The sequence below is a fragment of the Pyxicephalus adspersus genome, chromosome Z (assembly GCF_032062135.1).
Source record: "Pyxicephalus adspersus chromosome Z, UCB_Pads_2.0, whole genome shotgun sequence".
NCBI lineage: Eukaryota > Metazoa > Chordata > Amphibia > Anura > Pyxicephalidae > Pyxicephalus > Pyxicephalus adspersus.
The window spans coordinates 4161184-4182723 of NC_092871.1; the positions used below are offsets into that span (position 1 = coordinate 4161184).

Sequence of the window (21540 nt, forward strand, 5' to 3'; positions counted from 1 at the left end):
TGGTGGCTGGTGGACAGCTGAATCGCCCATAAGGATGCCAATATTGGAGAACCACCATAAAATCTCCATGGAGGGCAGGAGCCATGGCGGCTGGTAGGCCATCTCAGGTCTGTAGCTGAGCCTGGAAGATTTGTATATTTGACCACAAATGTATATGTGTATATTGATCCGGTCTAATCATTGACTTCCCCTTGGCTAATCCTGTACTTTACAGTTTTTATCTAAACCTTTCCTCTGATTAGTAAATCTACAAGCTCGGTTTGATCTTTGTGCCTCTTGCTAATCTGCACAAATGTCTTGGAATGTCATGTTATTCTCTAATGAAGAAACTGCATTGATATAAAGGTTTATTTTATTTTTTTTTATTCTAGGGTATTATTTTTTAATATAAAGGTTTTATCCACCAAGCCATATTAAATGCATTATTTGCTGCAATTTATTATTAGATCTCATTGGTAAAAATCTCCATTTGGACGATGGCAGTAGTAGAATAATCTTTAACCCCTAAATATAGTTTTGGAAAGCATTAAAAGGAAGTTATTCTAACATTTAGATTTCCCTTAAAGAGCTTAGAATTGCTTGTAGGAGTGACATGCACTTTTGTGCTCATTGTCGTATTGCATTGCGGTGCCACTCATTTTGAATGGCACCCCAAAACGCTATGGCATCACAGCTGTAACGTGAATTCTAATGCGCCCATATGAAGAATCAGCACTGCAGTTCAAAATAAATGGGTTTCCCTATTGCACTCCATGTTGAATGACACCGTGCACAAAAACGGCAAAGTGCCAATTGATCGCTTTAATTCCTAACCAGATGACATTTATTTTGTAATGTGTATTATAATCATTTGCCATGAAATTCTGTTTTTCCTTTAAGTTGCTGTCTTTGAGATCTCCAGCAGCCAACCATTGGCCGTCTATAAGCACTCATGCTGGATGTCATTGCTCTGGATTTACTTCCTAATGGTGCACCGTGCCTTTGCTAAGTGCGTCAGCGCAACTGCAAAGTCTCCACCAAGGGAGCAGTGTTGAATGAACAAGGTCCTTTATGGCATGATCACCTGGGATTATTTTAAAGAAACCTGCAAACCTGTATTTGAAGACTGAAAATAACTGTTGCAACTAAATTATCCATTTTATGTTGCCTTCAAAAGCAAATATATACACCAGGGTTCCTCCGTAGGTTGCTAAGGGTTCCTTGAGCAATGAGCAGTTTGCACCTCTCCAACTGACAACAATGATCTTTTTGGCTATCTGTAAGGGTGACATTCTTCCCAATGGCCAGCAATGTAAGAGGAATTCTTCCCACTGACCCCCACACTATACTGTACTGAGTTATGGATATGGAAATTATAGAAGAGGTTCCCCCCAGGAGCCCAAAAAGGTCAACAATTTTTAATTCCAATAAAATTCTGCTGTATGGAGTCTGAATGGAATATTTTGGTCATTTTCCTTCTGCAGCTGTTAATGTGTACATACGCTGCAGCCAATAAGCAGCATAGGACAGTTTGCTGCCTTCCGAATAATATCAGACTTTGCTATCAGACGTCAAATTCCATATTACTTATTAAGCTGATTGCTGTGTGTGCTCAGCCCGCTCCAGATACCGTAATGACTTCAGTGTCACCTCCGCTGCGGCGACCTTTGACGTCCCCAGGTAGAAGCTTTGCTGTAAAGAAAAAATAAAAACTTCTAATCACCTCCAAAGCAGAAATCTTGAAAGCGGAAAAGGTGGGCGGGGGTCTCGCTATCCGCAGCACAAAGCTCCTTTTTGGATCTGTGTGGTTTCATGCGGTGCCTGACCTATTTTCTGTGGTGTCGATTGGCAGGTAATGGAGGAATATAAATATAACTCTAATGTGCCTTTAACTGATGTGCGGCAGCGGGGTCGGCGTAGTGCACCTGCCTAATCCTGAATTAATGTTTGGAGTCACTCCATGGGGGATCGGTGCCGTTTTTTGGGGGGTTACTTTTTTATTTTATTTTTTTTTGCTTGTTAAAGCAGAATAAGGTTTTTAGCAAATATAAATTGGATCTCCTGGTCTGCATTCAGGTCTGCAGAAGACCATATATAAACTCAATTGCATATCATTTTTAACATATTGATGGTATTTCAAGAATTGTCTGTTTATAAATCTGCAGCTTTCATTAAAATAGACTTTGGTCACCCGGCCATGAAAGTCCGTTATTAGGTGACAATGCTCTGTCTTATAGTGCCCATGTAGAGCACTCAATGCATAGTCATGGTTCTCCATTTTCATCTTTTGGGAACTTGCTATGAGAAATTCCATGTACCCGGAGGCAAGCTTCCCTGATCGCTTGGAAGGTGAGGGCTATTGCATGACCAAAGGCCCAACAAATTGTGATCTTTCTGTACCCTTCCTGGTAAAGGTCAATGCAGAATAGACTCCTGATTCCACCGTAAGGTGAACCTGCACATTTTTTTACACACTTGTAATAGTATTATAGTAAAATTAAAAGCAAAAGAAATAAAAGAGACCCCCACCCTTATGCACCCATTCACCTCTGTGCGCCCCCCCAGCCCATTTTAGCTGAGCGCACCACCCAGCTGCTTTTGGGTAGTTACTGAAAAGTTGGGTCACCAATACAGGGCCACCACCCGTCTACAGCTTCTTCCCACCCAGCATACAAAAAATTGGGGGAGAACAATGCACCTGAATTGGAGGAATAATTTATGGTCAATGCAAACCGATGACCTGTAGAAAGCTGCACCCATGGACAATTATTGGAATTCTCTTTTGCTTACATGAGCAAAAAATTAGATACTAAGGAAGCACCGGTCCATCCACCGTGGTGTCCCCCCTCCTCCCCTTGTAGCGGGGGTCTGTGAGATTGCTTTGGACAATTTCCCTCTCCTATTAATTAATAAAGCTGCTGTTGGCAATGGGAAAATTTTTCTTTGACTCAGCAACACAATGCCTGCAGTAAACATATATTACTCTCAGGAATGGATGAATTGGGAGATTTCAGCTCCATTTTGTATGTACATAGAAATCGTTTGAAGCCAGTCAGGGGATTGATTATTGCTGTGATGCTGCGCTGAATATTCGATGTCCCAGCATGAACCAATAAACTGCTTAGCGTCTGCTGAGTTGCCTGGTGGAAGCCTGCAGAGTCTTACACGGCTCACACAAATGTCCGGCTGTGAGCGCTGTATGTACGAGGATGAGCTGTGATGGAGACTTATAGATCTTCCGTGTTTGTGTGTAGATTGGGGCATTGGGGAGCAATATGGAGAGAGGGGCCTGCTCGCTGGGGGAACTTTATAAACCCTGCCACACCTTTGCAATATATTGCCAATTTACACTCATGCACCACTTCCCCATAGGACCTCCTTATTGGATTTCGTCTGCAATGCCACCTAAGGATGCCTCTGATTACCTGTGACTGTAAAGAACTTTTATTTGGATTAGGGATGATGTTCATTTTGCTGTTGGATAGGTTTTTGACAAACATTCCAGATTTGCCCTGGCAGCAAATTTTTGGTCATTTTACTTTTATAGACAATGGAGATGCTACTGGAAAACCAGCCCGGTGTTCTCCCCAACTGTTTTTCCGGGTGCACCACCCAGCACTTTTTGGTAACCACCTGCCTGGTTTTGCATGGTTACTGAAAAGTTTGGTCACAATACAGGGGCCTCCACCACTGGGGCCACTCGGCTAAAAAGAATTCTAGGTAGAACAATGCAGCCAGTAATGAACATGGCAGGCAACAGTCCCATGGGTTGGTGGTTGCTTTGGGTGGTATTGTCCAGTTCCTATGTTCATGGCAGGAAGCATTTGCCCCCTAGGAGTGCAGCGAACAGGTTTGCCCGAACCATAGAAAGCCGTCTTAATGCAATCCCTGTAGTGTGCAGCAGATACCACAAACTGACTTTAGGTTGCACCTCTATTATCTAGAGGGTTGGCATTTGGTTCATCATTGGATAGATCCCTTCAATGATCAATGGTAAAGCACTTGAAAAAGTTGGAACAAGATCTGACTTTCTGGAGAAATCTGAATGTATTATCTATTATTATAATATTGGATAATTTATGCAGGCTTATCAATGGTTAGGTTTCAATTCCAAGTAATATCACAGCACTATGTTTATCTGCTTCTCTCTTCAGTAGAATGGCGCCATTGTTTGTACCGGCAACATCCAAAGTCACCATCTACTTCCTGAAGGTGGCTCGGAGTGATAGTCGTGTAAATCTCGGGCAGCACGGTGGCTTAGGGGTTAGCACTCTGGCCTTTGCCAGGACATTATCTGCATGGAGTTTGCAGGTTCTCCCTGTGTCTGCGTGGGTTTCCTCTGGGTACTCCTGTTTCCTCCCACATCCCAAAATCATGCAGTAAGGTTAATTTGCTTCCCCCTAAAAATTGACCTTAGACTGTATAAATGACAGATATATATGGTAGGGACATTAGATTGTGAGCTCCTTTGGGGAACAGCTAGTGACGTGACTATGGACCTTGTACAGCTCTGCATAATATGATGGCGCTATATAAATACTGAATAATATTAATAATCTTGGTGTCTGTATGTATCATCAAATCTTGTGTGCATGAATGTTTGTTCCCTCCTTCTGCATCCATGTACCTTGTATCTAATAACGGGTGCTTCCTCGGTAAAGTCATTGATTGGCATTTTCATGATAAAAGGTGGAGCTACTCTGAAAAATTCCAATGTTGCTCAGTGTTCTCAGCTTTTTTTGCTAGGCGCACCACTCCGCATGTTTTGTTAGCCATCTGGCTGTTTTTGGGTATTTATGGATAAGTTGGGTCACAATACAGGGGCATTGGACAGTTTAGGCATAGGACAAAGATGATGGAAAAAGGGACATACTAGGAGGATGAGCATTAGGAGGTTGGAGCAAGGTATAGGGGGACGATAGAAAGATAACAGACTTATAGGGCTTACTGGATTCCTGTTGCAACAACCAGATTTGTCATGTGTGGCCCCACACACTTTCTGACCACTCGTCTACAGAATTTCAGAGTAAAACACTATTACTGTGTTATGTGACGTTTCAGAAACATTCATAAAGTTACCTAGAAGTCCATTTAGGTTGTCCATGTTCACAAATGTTGAACTTGTTCTATTGAGCACTGTGGATCTTCAATGAGAAAGAAAACTAAACATTATGTGGTTCACGTAGACAGGAAGACAGTTTGCTTTCTAAGGAAATGCTAACACACCTACAGATATATTTCTCTGTGTGACTTCCCCGACCACATTAAATAATCTCTTTTGTTAATTTGCAGGTCGTCCTTTGCATCTAATATGTTGCCGTGCTCAGCCTGGTCAGTTTGGAAAAGCTTAGGATAGCATTACCCAAGGGGAGCAACGGAACGAATTGCCAAATAAAGCCAAAACACTAAGAAGGAACCATGTCTGTCATGATGGTGAGAAAGAAAGTGACTCGGAAATGGGAAAAATTACCCGGCAAAAACACCTTCTGCTGCGACGGGCGTGTCATGATGGCCAGACAGAAAGGAATCTTCTACCTGACGCTCATTCTCATCATGGGGACATGCTCACTTTTCTTTGCTTTTGAGTAAGTTCACCAAACGTTCATCTAATGAATGTTGCAAATAACCTCACTAGCTTTTTTTATGATGCTGAAGTCCCATATTGGTATTTTTCTCTTTTATGCTATGATTGTTATGGGATTGGTTCCATAACATAATCCATGGGTTTACTTGGAACTGTCCTTTGAGTTTGTTTGGATTTATTTTAGGCTAGGTTTAGAATTTTGATGTTGTGTTCTGTCTTTTAGTGTATATGATCCATAACCATGTCAATGTTCAAGCTTTCATTGTCATGCGTTGCAGTGCCCTTTCGGAGGAAATGTCAATGCATATGAAAAGTTTATATATGGTGGCTTAACGCTTTGTCTCGGCCATTTCATGCATTTCCATTGGCTTTGCAAAATTGCATCAAGGAAAAACACAGCCCTAAGTCTGCAATACACTCAATAGATTACATGTCATTCACAAGCAAATCGCTAAATCTATTTCAATTATTGCTTTTTGATTGATCATTAATTGAGAACTCCCAGTGCCATTCACACCCAACATCCACTCCCAAGCGCCAAACTGGGACCCCCCAATCTCCACTCCCTACAGTGTAATGCAAAATAGCAGGGAGTGCTCCCATCAAACCATCAGCCAATGGATGTGTTCTTTGCTTTGAAAACATGAACATGGGGCGATCCCATTGACTGTTAGTTGTTAAACACAATTTTTCCTGGTTAATGTTAAATTGTTGGATCTGGAAATGGGAGTGCAGCAGCGCTCAGTTGGGTTGGTCATTTGGTGCACAGCAGCTATGCCAGATCAATAGGGAAATATTGATTGTTCACCAACTGTGAATAAAGCATTCACTGACCAATGTATGGCGAGTAAAAAAACTGATTAAAACGATAAACTGCAGTTTGCACAAGGAAAAGGACTAATATTTTTGATAGCTAATGAGTGCCATATATATGATGTTGCTGTTCCCATCTCTCGCCTATATTAATCCAACCGATTGGAATGCTAAATGTTATTAACCTCCCTAGCGTTCTAATTCCGTTCACATTTCTATGCAAAACATTGCATGGAATACAAAAATACATTTTTTTGCATGGAATTTTTTTTACATTGTAGACCTATAATTCTTAGGCATAACTCACCGAAATAAGTTCAATATTTATTAAATTTAATAATAAACTTTAAATAAAAAAACACAAAAATAAAGTTAAAGCTAAACATGTAATGTAAGTGTACAGTAGTAGCAGTAGTAGTAGTAGTAAATATGTAATTATATTATATGAAAGTTCCTTTGTTTTGGACTCAGTACAGCTATCTTGTGTTGAATCCAATACAAAATTATTTGAATTTTCTCACCAATCCGCCTGCCCACACCGACGCACGCACCAACGTCACTGGGAAACCCCAGGGATCGTCTCTGCATTGCGCGACAGAAGATCGGGGGAGGAGGACGTGTCCCCAGGAGGACCTATGGGGACCAGCAGGACAACGGGGGGACGACAACAGAGCAAGGTAAGGGTCTTTTTTTAGGTTAAAGCTACCCCGAGTGTGATTTGGGATTACTGCTATTTGCACGTAAAATCCACCCTCAGTCACTCTGGATTATCGCTAGGGGAGTTAAACCATAGATGACTGCACTAATATGTCCCAAGATAGATTTTACTGTTGCAAAGCCAAAGTATCAGCATGACAGCCAGGCATCTTCAGGCAAACCGGTTAGCAATGGCGGCCGATGCATTTCCCTGTACTGGAGCCCAGTGAGGATTTCCTGTGACCCTGACAACTGTAGATCCAGAACTAAATCCAGATTGAGGAATAAAGACCAACTGGGTGACCAATTCAACCCTCGCATACCCGTTACAGATTCTTGTTCATGTTCCCAGGGGCACTTTGATAAACCTAAATCCACTTGCCCAAATTTTCCAGAAGTGCCGCAAATTTTCACAAAATCCTGGATATATGCAATGTGTCAAATAGTTCTGTGCTCAATAATACAATAAGAAATGTTTAAGTGTGTTATTTCATCGTGAACCCTGCTAACCACTTCCCTTCCATTGTCCCACCTGGCAGCCTCGATGCAGTGCCAAAACCTGTCGGTTACACCCAGGTGAAGCGATATGACTTTACCCGTGTGGTATGATAGCTATTTTTGCCTTGTGAAATGTGATTTGTAATGTCACCTCAAAGCAGTCAGACCAGTTTGTACATGGCAGATAAATAAGTTATCGTGTTAGGATAGTTATTTTCACACTGTCATGTCTGGCACAGGCGTCTTGTGTCTGTCACCTGTGCCACCACTAGGCATTATGCCAGTCACCTGTGCTGCCTCTACACAATTGTGCCACCTGTGTACAGTCATAGTCACAGAAATGCTCGCCATGCCATGTTTGAAAATGCATCAGGATTCTGAAACTTGTATTTACAATGTATTAAACAAGAAAGCAGTGACAATAAATGGCAATTGGCATAGCGATGCAGTGCCATGTTACCATTTTGGATACAGATGGATAAGTTGTTAATACTGATATATTTTTCACGCAGGTGTCGCTATCTAGCGGTGCAGCTTTCCCCGGCAATCCCAGTGTTTGCAGCTGTTCTCTTCCTTTTATCCATGGCCACTCTGTTACGGACAAGTTTTAGTGATCCCGGGGTCATACCCCGGGCATTGCCGGATGAGGCGGCTTTCATTGAAATGGAGATTGGTAAGTGAGGGGAGTGGGGGGAATCGGCACATTGACAATTCTTTTTACCCAAATGTTTCTTTATTTATACAAAATGTGTATTGTTTTTATATTTTTTCTTCTATCCTAAGTTACAGGAATAAATTAGTTTAGCAGAAATATTTCTCTGCAGCAAGCTGCGGTCAGTGTCCCCGATTTATTCCCCTGCAGTTTACTCAGATCTGGAATGTGACTTTTTTTGGTGACCTCTTCTATATTTAGTGATTGAGGCGTGGAGCATGTGCTACCAGAAAAGAATGCATCTTTATATACTGTAGATGTTTTTATTCCAAGCAAAGGAAGGGGAAACAAGTAGAAACCTATAATTTACATGGTCTCTGCTTCGGAAATTAACATGTGACGGAGACAATGAATCCTTGTTAAAGCATGTTTATTACTATTCTGGGTGAGTAATTGCTTGTGATCGGTGATGAGCTATTTTCTTCCTTCTTCTCTATTGCTTGCTCTTTGTCCCTGTTTCACGCTTTCTTTTTTCCTCCTTTTACTCGCCCACTTGACCACCTGCACCCAGGCCATATTGTGTATGCCCACTTGCTTGCTCCCTGCCAATCTTTGGCTGCCCACCAGTCTATTCCCTTACTTGGCATTTTCTTGCAAGCTTCTTATTCTGGTGTCCTTGGCTTGCCTGATCTCTGGACATCTTTTGCTCACCTGCCTAGCCTTTACCTTGCTGTCGTATGCTTCCCTCTTGCCAAGTTTTGCTCACTTGCTTGGCCTTTATCTTGCTTCCTTATGCTTTCTACTTGCCTGATCCCTGGCCATCTTTTATCCTGCTTGCTGGCTTTCTGGTAGTTATTTTATTGCTCAGCTGCTCCTACCCCCACTATCACCTGCCATTTTTTACTTGTGTTGCAGATCTTTGGTTATATTCTGCTTGCCTACCTGCTTTTCTGTGCATCCTCCAACCTGGCCCTTGCCTATTGCTGGATGGTGGGCAGACCAAAAAAGAAACGGGTACAAGGTTGTCCTGGCATTTCTTGGTTTCCTTCAATTCATCTGCTTGCGTTTTCAAATCCCGTTTTATTTTGCTTGCCTACTTGCCCACTCCCTGGCTATCTTTTGCCCACTTTGTCTGCTGCTTGCTCCACCATTAGCTTTTACTTACCTGCCTACCGACTCTCTATCTCACCCACCTGCCCTTGTTTTCTTTTCCTTGCCCACTCTTGCTATCCTTCAGCCACTTTCCTGCCCACTCCTTGGCTATCATATGCTTGTCCACTCTGCTGCCTTTCATTTGCTCGCCTGAATGCCCAAATCATCGTCCATCTTTTGCTCCTTTTCTTCCCCACCAGGTTTTTTCAACCCCCACCTCCTGTAAGTATCAGAACATTTTACCAGCACATAGAAAAGAAGAAATCTCTCCGTAATCTTTAATGATTCACATTTAATTGGAAGTAGAATGCTGTCAGATTAGATCCATAAACCTGTGTCACTCTGATCGGGAAAGCAGAGGGCTCTCCGTGTGGGTTCTCTGTGAGTCACCTAACCTTACACGGCAAAATGTCTGCAGGGAATGATGGCCAGAAATATCATTTTGCACACCAGGCATTAAAATATTTTCTCTCCGAGCCTCGTTAGAGTGACCTCAGCACTTTTCTGTAAATGCCATTTTTATTAACGGTTAATGTGCTGCCTTTAGCTGTTTTTTCTGTATTCCTTCCTTCCATTTTATCTCCTGTCTTGGTACTTAAAATTAAAATTCTTCTCTGCAGAATCATAACAGTATTCTCTCCAGAATTCTTTTGAAGCTGGGTGGGAAGAAGCTGTAGGCAAGCGGTGGCCCTGCTTTGTGACCCAACTTTTCAGTAACCCCCCCAAAACAGCCGGATGGTTATTGAAAAGTGCCGGGCGGTGCACCCTGCTAAAAGGGGCCGGGGAGAATTTAATAAATAGCCAAAGCCATTTTTTTGGGTGATTTTAGAATAAAGTGACAAAGGGGCCATTATTATGGGATTGTGTGTTAAGGAAATTTTGTGTCGTCTCTAATAGGGAAAAAAATCTAATCTGGACACCCATTTAATTACCTGAAAGAGGGGATTTCCTTCACTTTGGATTTCTTCATTTCCAGGAAAGTAGAAATAAATCATTGTTAATAATCACCATATGTATTGTGCATTGTAAAAAAAAAGCTATGTTTGAATTTTTATTGTGCATTATGGTGCACTGGAACCTTTTCATTTCAGTATCGTGTCTTAACACTAAGTGCGATAAATGTGCAAATGGACCCCAATGACCTCTTTATATTGCTAGGCATACATATTGGACCTGATTTATTAAAGCTCTTTAACACCAAGAGGGTAGAATATCATGAGTGAAGCTGGGTGATCCAGATGAAATCCGGTCAAGATTGAATGATTTCTTGAGAAGTCCATTTCAGGTTTGCTGGATCTCCCTGGTTCTTCTAGAAAAGTCTATATTCTCCAGTCTTGGAGCATGGTAATAAATCTGGCACCATGTTTTTTTCTTTCTTGGTAATATTATGGATCAATATTCGGATCAATCTAAATTTACTCTTGTTGCAGACTATAGGTAAATTCTATGTACCTGGCGAGCAATTTTATCCAATCAAATATTAAAACCAACACAAAAAGTGGTTTTGATTTTAGTGCAATGATTTACCAATCAACATTACATTAAAAATAAAAAAAAGATTTTTTTTTTAATTGTGAAAAATAGAATTGTTTTAACGAATTAATGTTTTGATCTATTCCATGCGCCTAATATTGCTCTTTATGTGAATAGGAATTTTTTACAGTGAACAGCGCCACCTATAGGATATGAGAAGCTACAGTAAAGATTTCAGGATAGCAGAATTTTTAAACATTATAAAATGCTTCTTGTTACTGTTAAAGTTTAGAAACAATGTAAATTGATCATACGCAATAAAACTGTGCAACTCCAACCCCATAAGTACAGGCTGACTGCATCTAATGACAAAGCCAGCACGAGTTCATCATCTGATTTCTTCTTTCAGAGGCAGCCAATGGAAATGTGCCACAAGGTCAGCGCCCGCCACCTCGTATTAAGAATGTCCAAATCAACAATCAGATCGTTAAGCTGAAATATTGCTACACGTGCAAGATCTTCCGGCCTCCTCGAGCGTCGCACTGCAGTATTTGCGATAATTGTGTGGGTGAGTAACTAGAGGCGAGTGTGCTGATTTACAGTATTCGCATATTCGGTATACATTGTGCCTAGATATGATGTTGGGAATGTGATGTATACAATATATAGGATCCTGCAATGAATGAGTTTAGGTTTTTTCCAGTGATGGTCCTGGTCATTCTCCATCGTACAAGGACATTGTAGATAATTGTGCTCCTCCAGCCATGTGGTCACAGTTTGTTGAAGACTCTTCTGTTCCACCATAACCGTGCCCTGGGGTACAAAGCCAGCTCTATACAGACATGGCATGACCAGTCTAATGTGGTGGAACTCGAGTGTCCTGCACAAAGCCCTGACCTCAACCCTATTGAACACATATGGGATAGTTGGAATGGTGAATCCGATCTTCTCATTTAACATCAGCACCTGACCTCACAAGCTCCTTCTCCAGGGTTCCTTTTATTCTACATTTACTTTGTAAACAATTGTGCTTCTCCAATCTTGTGGTCACAGTTGGGTGAAGACCTTTTACTGTTACTCCACGACTGTGCCCGGGGTACCAAGCTAACTCCATTAAGATATGGGGTCACCATTTTGGTGTGGAGGAACGCGAGTGTGCAGCACAGAGCCCTGGCCTCAAACCTACTGAACACTTTTGGGATATTTCGAATGGTGAGCCGGGTCTTCTCATCCAAGATCAGCACATGGCCTCACAAGTGTTTGTTCTTCTTTTTATTCTACATCATACGAAGACATTGTAGACAATCGTGCTCTTCTAGCCTTGTGGTCACAGTTTGGTGGGGACCCTTTTATGTTCCCTCCTAACCATGCCCCTGTGTACAAAGCTCCATAAAGACATGGGGTCACCAGCTTGGTGTGGAGAAACTCGAGTTTCCAGTCCTCAACCCTACTGAACATCATTGGGATGAACTGAAACACTGCGAGCAAGGAAATCCCATCCAACATCATCAGTACCTGCCCTCATAAATGGCTACAAATTCCCTAAATCACCCCAAAATCTTTATAGAAAGCCTTTTCTAGAAGAATGAAGGCTGTTACAGCTACAAATGTCGGGACCATATTGATGACCAACAAGCCATATAAATACAATAGGGTCAGTGAGTGTTGTCACCCTAAGCCATAAACTTTATGCCCTTCATATGATGTTCCTATATCACATTATTATTATTTTAAATTCATGTTCTGCTGATAATTTTAAAGCTAATAGAGGTTTTCCTTCTGCCACATTATACCCAAATTGAAAAGCAAAAATGTTTTTAGCATTAGATATTTTGTGTTCTGTATGTAGCTTGTGTGAAGAACTGATGGTTATATTTTTATTACATTTGTATGGCATTTATGCTGATGATATTCTTTTATAATAATAACCTTGCATATTTTGTGTTCCCGCAGAGCGTTTTGACCATCACTGTCCATGGGTGGGGAACTGCGTTGGAAAGAGGAATTATCGCTACTTCTACCTCTTCATCCTGTCCTTGTCCCTTCTGACCATTTACATATTCGCCTTCAACATCGTCTATGTTGTTCTAAGTAAGTTCTTGGATTCATTTTTTTTTGTTACTATGAAATGTCAGGAACAAGTCATTGGTAGTCGGGGATAGTCAAAACTGAACAAAACAAAACCGGCTCGGATGGTCTTTTTTGAATCTTGGTTTTTCTTTGGGTTGTTTTTCCAGATCATTGTTGTATTTCGTTGTTCAACAACCGCAAAATACAGACATTTCCTGTAATTCAGACCGGTCATTGTGCTATGGAATCTGGTCCATGTGACCGGTCCTGTATCCCCCCCTAAAGCATAAGGGAGGTAAAACACTGGGAATAGGGTTGTTAGTAAAAAGATTTGAATACCATACAAAAAATTCCACTTATATAAAAAGATGCAAATATCATTAAAAGAATTCACTTAATCAAATACAAAGCTGGCAGCACATGTAACCTACCAGAGAATAGACTAGCACTAATTTCAAAAGCATGGTGGGGAACTGCAATACATGTCGGATGGAATTGTGTCTGCTTAGTTGAGGTGCCAAATATAAAGAATGGCCCGGTAATGTGCCGAGGCATGCAACCTCACATGATGCACCAAAGGTACAAATGCATTCTGTAGAAGAGTGACGCATGCCCAGAACAAAAAAACCTCCGGATTTGTCTTTTTGTAGGCATTTCAAGGCTTCCTTTTGATTAAATTTTTTTGTATTTGGATGATTAATTTTATAATTCTCTCATAATGTATCTTTTCTGTTCCAGATTCTTTAAAAGTTGGCTTCCTGAATACACTGAAAGAAAGTCCAGGAACATATCCTTTAACTGATAGATCACCCAGTACTGGCTTTAAAATGAATCTGGAGTCTTTTTTTTGTTTGGGACAGAGTTGGGAAGAAGTGGAACCCCTCACAGGTTCTTTTAGCTGTCTGCATTACTTGTAGGGTGCCCCTTTCTAATTAACCCCCCTAGCGGTAATCCTGAGTGTGACTCGGGACGGATTTTCCATGGAAAAAGCAGTAATCCTGAGTCACACTCGGGGTCACTAAAAAGATTAAAAAAAAGCTTGTTCCATTGTCATCCCCCGCATCCTGCTGGTCCCCGCAGGTCTTCGGCACACGTCCTATTCTTCCGATCTCCAGCCAGCGAATGCAGAGATGATCTCTGGGGTTTCCCGGAGACGTCCATGAATGCATCGGTGCGGGCGGGAGGAGTGGCGGGAAATTCAAATAATTTTGTATTGGATTCATATTTGTATTGGATAGCTGTATTGAGTCCCATACAAAGAAATCTAGATGTAATATATATATATATATAATGATACTGTTATATTACATGTATCGCTATTTTTATATATTTTAATAGATTTTTGTGTTTTTTTTTTTAAAAGTTTGTTATTAAATTTATTAAATATTGTACATATTTCGGTGAGTTATGCCTAAGAATTATAGGCCTACAATGTAAAATAAATTTCCATACAAAAAATGTAACGCTTTTTGCTTGAAAATACGGACAGAATTAGAACGCTAGGGGGGTTAAATGTTTGTTTTGCTGAGAGGATGATAAAAAAAGGTGATATGTTTGCCCTATTCCCCACTCCATGCCCTGTTCCTTCTCCATCCTTTTCTCTGTCTGGCAAATTGCAGCTCTGACAGTCATGTGTAATGCAGGACCAGCAGTCCTGCTTTGTATTGGAGGACCCATTAGACAACCATATTCCAGAGCATTGTACAGTGGTAAAGGGGGCCGAATGCCAGAGGAGCAAGGCAAGTTACTTTCTAATAAACTGTTCACGTCTTCCCCCGTATTATGGTTACCATATTTCCTCACATATTTTCACGTTGGTACACATTGGTTACTTTCTGCTCATTTAAACCCATCTTTTTAACTTCACCTACCCGTCTTCTTCTGTGTCTTAAACCCCACTACTTCCCACCATTCTTTACCCCCCCTCCTCTTAGATTGTAAGCTCTTCGGGGCAGGGTCCTCTCCTCCTCCTGAGTCACTGTCTGTATCTGTCTGTTATTTGGAACCCCTATTTATTGTACAGGCCTGTGGAATATGTTGGCACTATATAAATACTGTTTAATAATAATGTACAAAATATTTACACACACTCCAGCCAGATTTGTGTTCCCATATTATGGAATTTTGGTTTCTCGTAAAGTGTTATGAGGAATGATGAAAGACAGATTTCTTCCATAATAAGCCCCTTGTATTGCTCCAAGTCCTGGGATTCGGTATCTTCAGACTGGGATTGTTGGAAATGGCTCAGGAGAGGAATGATTGCTAAAAGTTGTCACCTGGTGTGATTTATTCCTACAGATTATCAGAGTTACCTGAACCCCCAAATATCAGTAAAATTTACTGTGTACATAGTTTGGGACTCCTTAAACCTAGGAAAATCAATAACTTGGTGTGTGCCAACCCTTAGATAAATGAAAAAGTGTTTGCTAATAAAAAGCCTCTTTTTTTTCTGGTTTTATAACTCCTACTTTTGACCGTATCTGAAACCAGTTTTTTGCCTTTTCAGTTATCTGTAAAATGTATTTATTGCAGCCATTGTTACAGATACACAATTGTTTAAACATTTAATGGGTTTTAAATCTCTCGGTCGCAGTGCCATTGTTGGGGATTCTGTCCGGCACCCAGACTTTAGCTTTCATTGTACAGAAGATTAGTGTTAGATTTTAGTGTATTTTAATCCTAATATATGCATTTTCCACATTTGTTACTATTGACTTGTATAAAAGGGTGTTTAGTATGTTTGTCTTGAAGTCTTTAAAATAAATGTAAAACTTGTTAACCCAGAATTGTTGCAGCTCCTTAACTTGTCCTCCCCACTGTCCTGGAAGTGTTTATCTGTTTCTTCACACTATGGTCTGTGGTGGGATTAACTGGATTCCATACATTCCTGGTATCTCTGAACCAGACGACCAATGAAGATGTAAGTAGATGAAAGTTTTATGTTTTCTTTCATATATGTCATCAGGACAATGCTCCTTCTCACACAGCACTTTCTGTGACTGACAAACACATTACTACGCTGGAACATCCTCCATATTCACCAGATTTGGCACTTTTTTCTTTCTCTTAAACTTAAATCAGTGATTAAAGGAACACGCTTTATGTCAATGGATGCAGGAAAGAAGAAAATATCAGAAACTGATCTGCTCCACACCTTCCACCAGTGGGAAACGAGACAACATCGGTGCTTCATTGTGAATGGAGAGGATATTAAAGGGACAAACATTAGAACTGTCATATAAATAAATATCAATAGACAGACCGTGTATAATCAGTATTGTGTATAAGCAAAATCCCCTGCTTCAGTGATTATAGCACAGGGAATCCTAACACATTATTGCATTAACCAAACATGGTCACCACCCAATCTGATGCCATTACTGTGATTATTATTATTATTATTACACAGTATTTATATAGCGCCATCATATTACGCAGCGCTGTACAAAGTCCATAGTCATGTCACTAACTGTCCCTCAAAGGAGCTCACAATCTAATGTCCCTACTATAGTCATATGTCATTAATATAGTCTAAGGTCAATTTAGGAGGAAGACAATTAACCTAACTGCATGTTTTTGGGATGTGGGAGGAAACCAGAGTACCCGGAGGAAACCCACGCAGACACGGGGAGAACCTGCAAACTCCCTGCAGATAGTGTCCTGGCTGGGATTCGAACCTAGGACCTAGCGCTGCAAAGGCCGGAGTTCTAACCCCTGAGCCACCGTGCTGCCCACTGTGAAGCATAGAATCCTGCTCCTCCCCAGCCTGACATTCACAATGGTGAAACCGTTCTGCTGATCATACCTTACATTTGATATAGTAGTAACAAAAGCTCCAATAAGTAGTAAAAGTCATTTCAGACTGACATTTTACCTCTCAAATGTTTCCATTTACCCAAATGGTAGCAGTTGGGAACTATTTTGCTCATACGGTTGCGATGGGGTTGAGGCACGATTCTTGGAATTCCCTTTTAGGGTGATTGTGTTACATTTACAGTGATCATTCTTTGTTAGTAACAATATATCTTTTCATTTTGCAGATTAAAGGGTCTTGGACAGGTAAAAATCGCGTACAGAACCCGTATAGTCATGCCAACATTGTGAAGAATTGCTGCGAAGTGTTGTGCGGTCCAGTTCAGCCCAGGTATGGTGGAGTTTTCTTGCGTTTAGTTCTTTTTTTATCGAGCAAACAACCCTTTCTTCAATCAGCAGTGAAATAGAACTCCTTTGAATTGCTTATCTAGAATTCTCTAGAAGAACGCATGTAGTCTGGAAGTTTCTGGACTCTGCAGGTAATTCTGAATTCACTGGGCTCTGCTGCAACGTTAAACTTCATCCAAATGGTGAATCTGCAGCTTGGCTGATGCGGGCTTCCTAGCAGCTCCGTGCCAAGGCTGTGGCATGCCAAAAATTAAAGTTAGAAATGATTCTGCATGGAGCATCCTTGAGGGGAGTTCATGTCACATTTTTAAATGCATTTAATGTGCAAAAAGAGTTTGGAATTACCTCCCATTCCCCAACATCTGAGTTCTGTTTTAGGGTACTGCTAATACTACAGCATACAAAGATATTTTAGTCCATTTTGTACTTTAAGCTTTATGGAAAGGGTTTTGTCAAGGTTTTTTAACACACATGGTATGAGGAGGTTAGGTGTCTTGCCCCAAGTCCAACCTCAACCCTACTGAAGACCTTTGGGATGAATCGGAACTTTAATTGTGAACAATAGCAGTATACACCAATGATCACCAACAAACTTTTGGCTAAATGTGCACACATTTTTAAAGAGACACTTCAATGGTCTTAAATGGTTCTTTGCCAGTAATCTTTAGGATAATACCTGACTCCTCTCCCATTGTCTCTTTGCAGTGTGCTGGACAGAAGAGGGATTTTACAGGAGCCTACAAGTCTTCCAGTACAGTCTGAGCAGGAAAACAGCAACCCTCAGCAAGATTCTGTAAGTTTGTCTAAGCTGTTAAAATTTTAAATATCGTCTAATCTTGTACAATTTCTTGGCCCTATGATCAACAAACTCTAAAGTATTCTGCCGGTGCTTGATCAGTGTATTGTGCAAATACTTAATTGATGATTAACATTTTCATAATATTAGTAACCTACTGACCTTTGTTCACCCAAATCTGTGAAATGGGTAGGTCAGCTTGTTATGTAATGATATCGCCTTTATCACAATGCTGTAGCCCCGAGTAAGCCGCTCTTTTCTCCCCTGTAGAGTGCTTCTTTTTAAGGACAGTTGTAAGCTTTCTTTCTGTATTTGTTCTTAATTTCCCAATGGGCTGTAAGGCCACCTTCTGTACTGCCAACCCCACATATCTTAATAGATTGTAAGCCCTTCTACCTTCTGTATCCCCTCTTTTACCCCAGTAGATTATAAGTTCTTCTGCATTCTCTTATACCCCAATAGATTGTAAGCTCTTCAACTTTCTGTATCCTCCTTATACCCCAATAGATTGTATGCTCTTCTACCTTCTGTATCCTCCCTTATACCCTAATAGATTGTAGGCTCTTCTACCTTCTGTATCCTCCTTATACCCCAATAGATTGTAAGCTCTTCTACCTTCTGTATCCTCCTTATACCCCAATAGATTGTAAGCTCTTCTACCTTCCGTATCCTCCCTTATACCTTAATAGATTGTAGGCTCTTGCACTTTTGTGCCCTCTCCTATAGCAAACTAGAATGTAAGCTCTTCAACCTTCTTTGCTTCTGTATTCCCCCCCCCCAACCCTCATAGATTGTAAGCACTTCTATGTTCTGTATCACCCTTAGACCCTAAGACATTTTAATCTCCTCTACCTTCTGTATCTGTATCTATTTTCTAATAGATTGTAGGCTCTTATGTATTATCCCCTGAACTCCAATAGATTCTAAGCTCTTCTGCCTTGTGCATCTTATACCCTCCTACATTGTGAGCTCTTCTGCACCCTGCCCCCTTTTACTCTCCCTCATACCTTATTAGATTGTAAGCTCTTCTACCTTCTGTATCTCCAGCCCCCTCCCATCCTAATAGATTTTAGGACAATGTATATAACACGGATATTTTAATACAGCTGCTCCAGACAAGAAGGTATTTTAGGGGAAAAAAAACTGGTAAAAATTTCCAGTAAACCTCGCATTATGAAACTTAAATGATGTGTTCATGTTTTTCAGGTGGCTGCCATCCCGTTGATGCCAACAGAAGCCTCTGGAAAGGCCACGGCCCCTGAAGAACAAACCAATCCCAACGCTCTGGAAATGACTGTCAAGGTCCCCAAACAGCCAGAAGAAAGGCCGGATACAGAAAAGTAAACCTAAAGGATTTCCTCTGTGAAAGCGAAATTCCCGTGACGCATTTGTGCAAAGACGGGAAAGCGACAGGAGGCCCTACAATTTTTCTTTAGTATTTGCTTGTGTTCATTATGAAGGTGATGTCTTGCGAGATGAAGATTTATCTTTTATCAGTATAGAAGAGTGCTCAACGAAACAGACTACAGGTGCTAGCCCAAAGTTCCAAATGAACTCAACCTTGGAGAGTGCTACAAAGCGAGAGGCCAGCCCTGCTGGGCCCTAGTGCAGTGTCTTGGTTTTTTGTTTTTTTTCCTGTTCGGGAGCTGGTTCTTCGGACTTCTATTTACACTCGTATTATGCATTTTTTCCCGATTTGATGAGAAGAAGCTGCCAGTCTGTCCGCCAACACCGCTTGCACTGCAGGAGGATAGAACTAGTCTGTCGGTCGGGTACACAGCGTGTCATATAATTGGCACCTTAATCAAGAATATGCATTGCTTTTTATTTAAAACCAAGTGGCCGGAAAGACATAAACATCTGGCCCAGAGTTTTCCTTTTTGTTCCCTAGCATTTCCTCACGGATGTCAAAATCAAATATTCTAAGAGATGACAACATGGACTCGTCAAGTCTTTCCTTGGCCAAAACATTGGTAAACTGCATTATTTGGCTCTCCAAAGTTGCAATCTTCCTAGCACTCCTCCTACCCCAGTCCCCCTTCCTTCATTTTCATCCCCTGAAACATAGAATAGATGTTTGTTCATGTGCTGTGAATCCATTTTTAATCCGTATTCACCTCATCCATTGTCATGATGTAGGTTTTTGTGGTCTTGCAGATCTCTGTAGATAAGACGTTGGGCCAGAATCGCCCTGGCACACTTTTTTTTGGATCACCTTCATCTGAAGTTTGGAAATCTCTTGCTGCTCCAGTTTTACATTCCCGTTTAAAGACTGTATAGGGTGTTATATATATTTTTTTTTTATAATTTATTGTTCATGAAATGTTTTTCTATTTAATTCATTTTTTTTTAATATGATCACCCGGTAGTTGTAGAACTGGACACTGAAAAGTGTTGCTACATTGTATTGTTTGCACCTTTTTTGTTTTGTTTTTTCTCTCTTGGATTGAGAAATAAAGTATAATTTTTAATTTCTGGGAGAGTTAACATTCTCCTAGTAGTCCCATGGAAAACTATGGCTTGGTTTCATAAGTAAAAATTAAAGTTTCTTTTTTTAAGAATTAATGGTCATACTTCGACTTTACTTTGGCCATGTTGAGTGTAGATCAATCGGTCAGGGCTCCTTCTATTGTGCCATTGGTTTTATTTTACCCTGGCATTTGATTTTTATCAGTTTATGCAGAAAGCCTTCAAGAATGTCAACTCAACATTCATCCAAAATATTAAAGTAGTTTGTATTATCTATAGATGTCCGTTTTCCATGATAGACTATTATCCCATTGTATCTTACATAAAGCCACCAGAATTAATCCATTCTGGCTGAAAATGGAAACATATACTTGTTAAAATGAAGTCTTAATCATCCCAAAATTGTTGATCGTTGTGCTAGTTGTAGCCACTTATCTTTCCGATAGAAGCTCGCCAAGAATGGGAACTACATTGACTGTAGAAAATGATGGCTCAGGTAATTCTCTGCATGACCAGGACCTAAAGGTTCCTCTACATAGTGGCAGTATTTGTTGAAAAGATATTAAAAAAAAAATAAAAAAAAAAAAGATAGTAGCTGATCAGATCAGAATTTTGCTGGGACAAAATACACCATGTGGGTGATTAGTTCATTTCTTACCATGGTCCATGGGTAGAGTGGCAACATTCATTGACCACAAGAAGCTCCTTCTTTAAAATCCATACTTAAGATATATCAATCATTAACTTAATAAACCTTCATCAATCTATAATATGTATTTGTCCTGAACAAGGGACTTAAATGTCCTGCAAGACTTTGTTGCCTGTTGGAAGTATTGTTTTTGTTTTTTAATGTCTCAGGTATTTTGTTCCGTGAGTTGACACCGAACCTTTTGTGGAGCACTTTTGTTAAACTTCAGGTTTCTCCCCCCCACGCGTCCTGGGGCGAGGTGACTATGCGTCATGAGCTGCATCGAGTGCTTCCCATCTCTCTTTGTCCCCTACAATCATTTAGAGACCTGAACGGATAAGGGCTTTGTATGACTATCGATCCTTTGCGTTCTTGTACGCTTCACCCACTGCAAAAATTGCTACTTGCCGTAATTCTCAAAGCGATTCGATGAACTTTATGATCGCGGTGAAAGCTATTTTATTGACTAAATAAAAAAATAGCCATAAGGAAATGTGTTTCAGGTGACT

The 21540-nt window shown here is 40.7% G+C and overlaps 1 protein-coding gene across 3 annotated transcripts in view; it reads left to right on the forward strand.

The window, feature by feature from the left end:
- Positions 1–21524, forward strand: part of ZDHHC9 (zDHHC palmitoyltransferase 9) — a 42478-nt gene extending 20954 nt beyond the window's left edge. Inside the window, exons 1-10 of one of the 3 annotated variants that reach the window (XM_072429307.1) lie at positions 1566–1659; positions 5272–5564; positions 8083–8243; positions 11257–11415; positions 12801–12938; positions 13656–13702; positions 15733–15837; positions 16958–17061; positions 17784–17871; positions 19081–21524. In XM_072429307.1, the coding sequence (XP_072285408.1) occupies positions 5398–5564; positions 8083–8243; positions 11257–11415; positions 12801–12938; positions 13656–13702; positions 15733–15837; positions 16958–17061; positions 17784–17871; positions 19081–19218 (1107 nt within the window). In that variant the 5' untranslated portion in view covers positions 1566–1659; positions 5272–5397 and the 3' untranslated portion in view covers positions 19219–21524. The other 2 variants (XM_072429306.1, XM_072429305.1) reach the window with 2 other exon arrangements.
- The last annotated feature ends 16 nt before the right edge of the window (positions 21525–21540 follow it).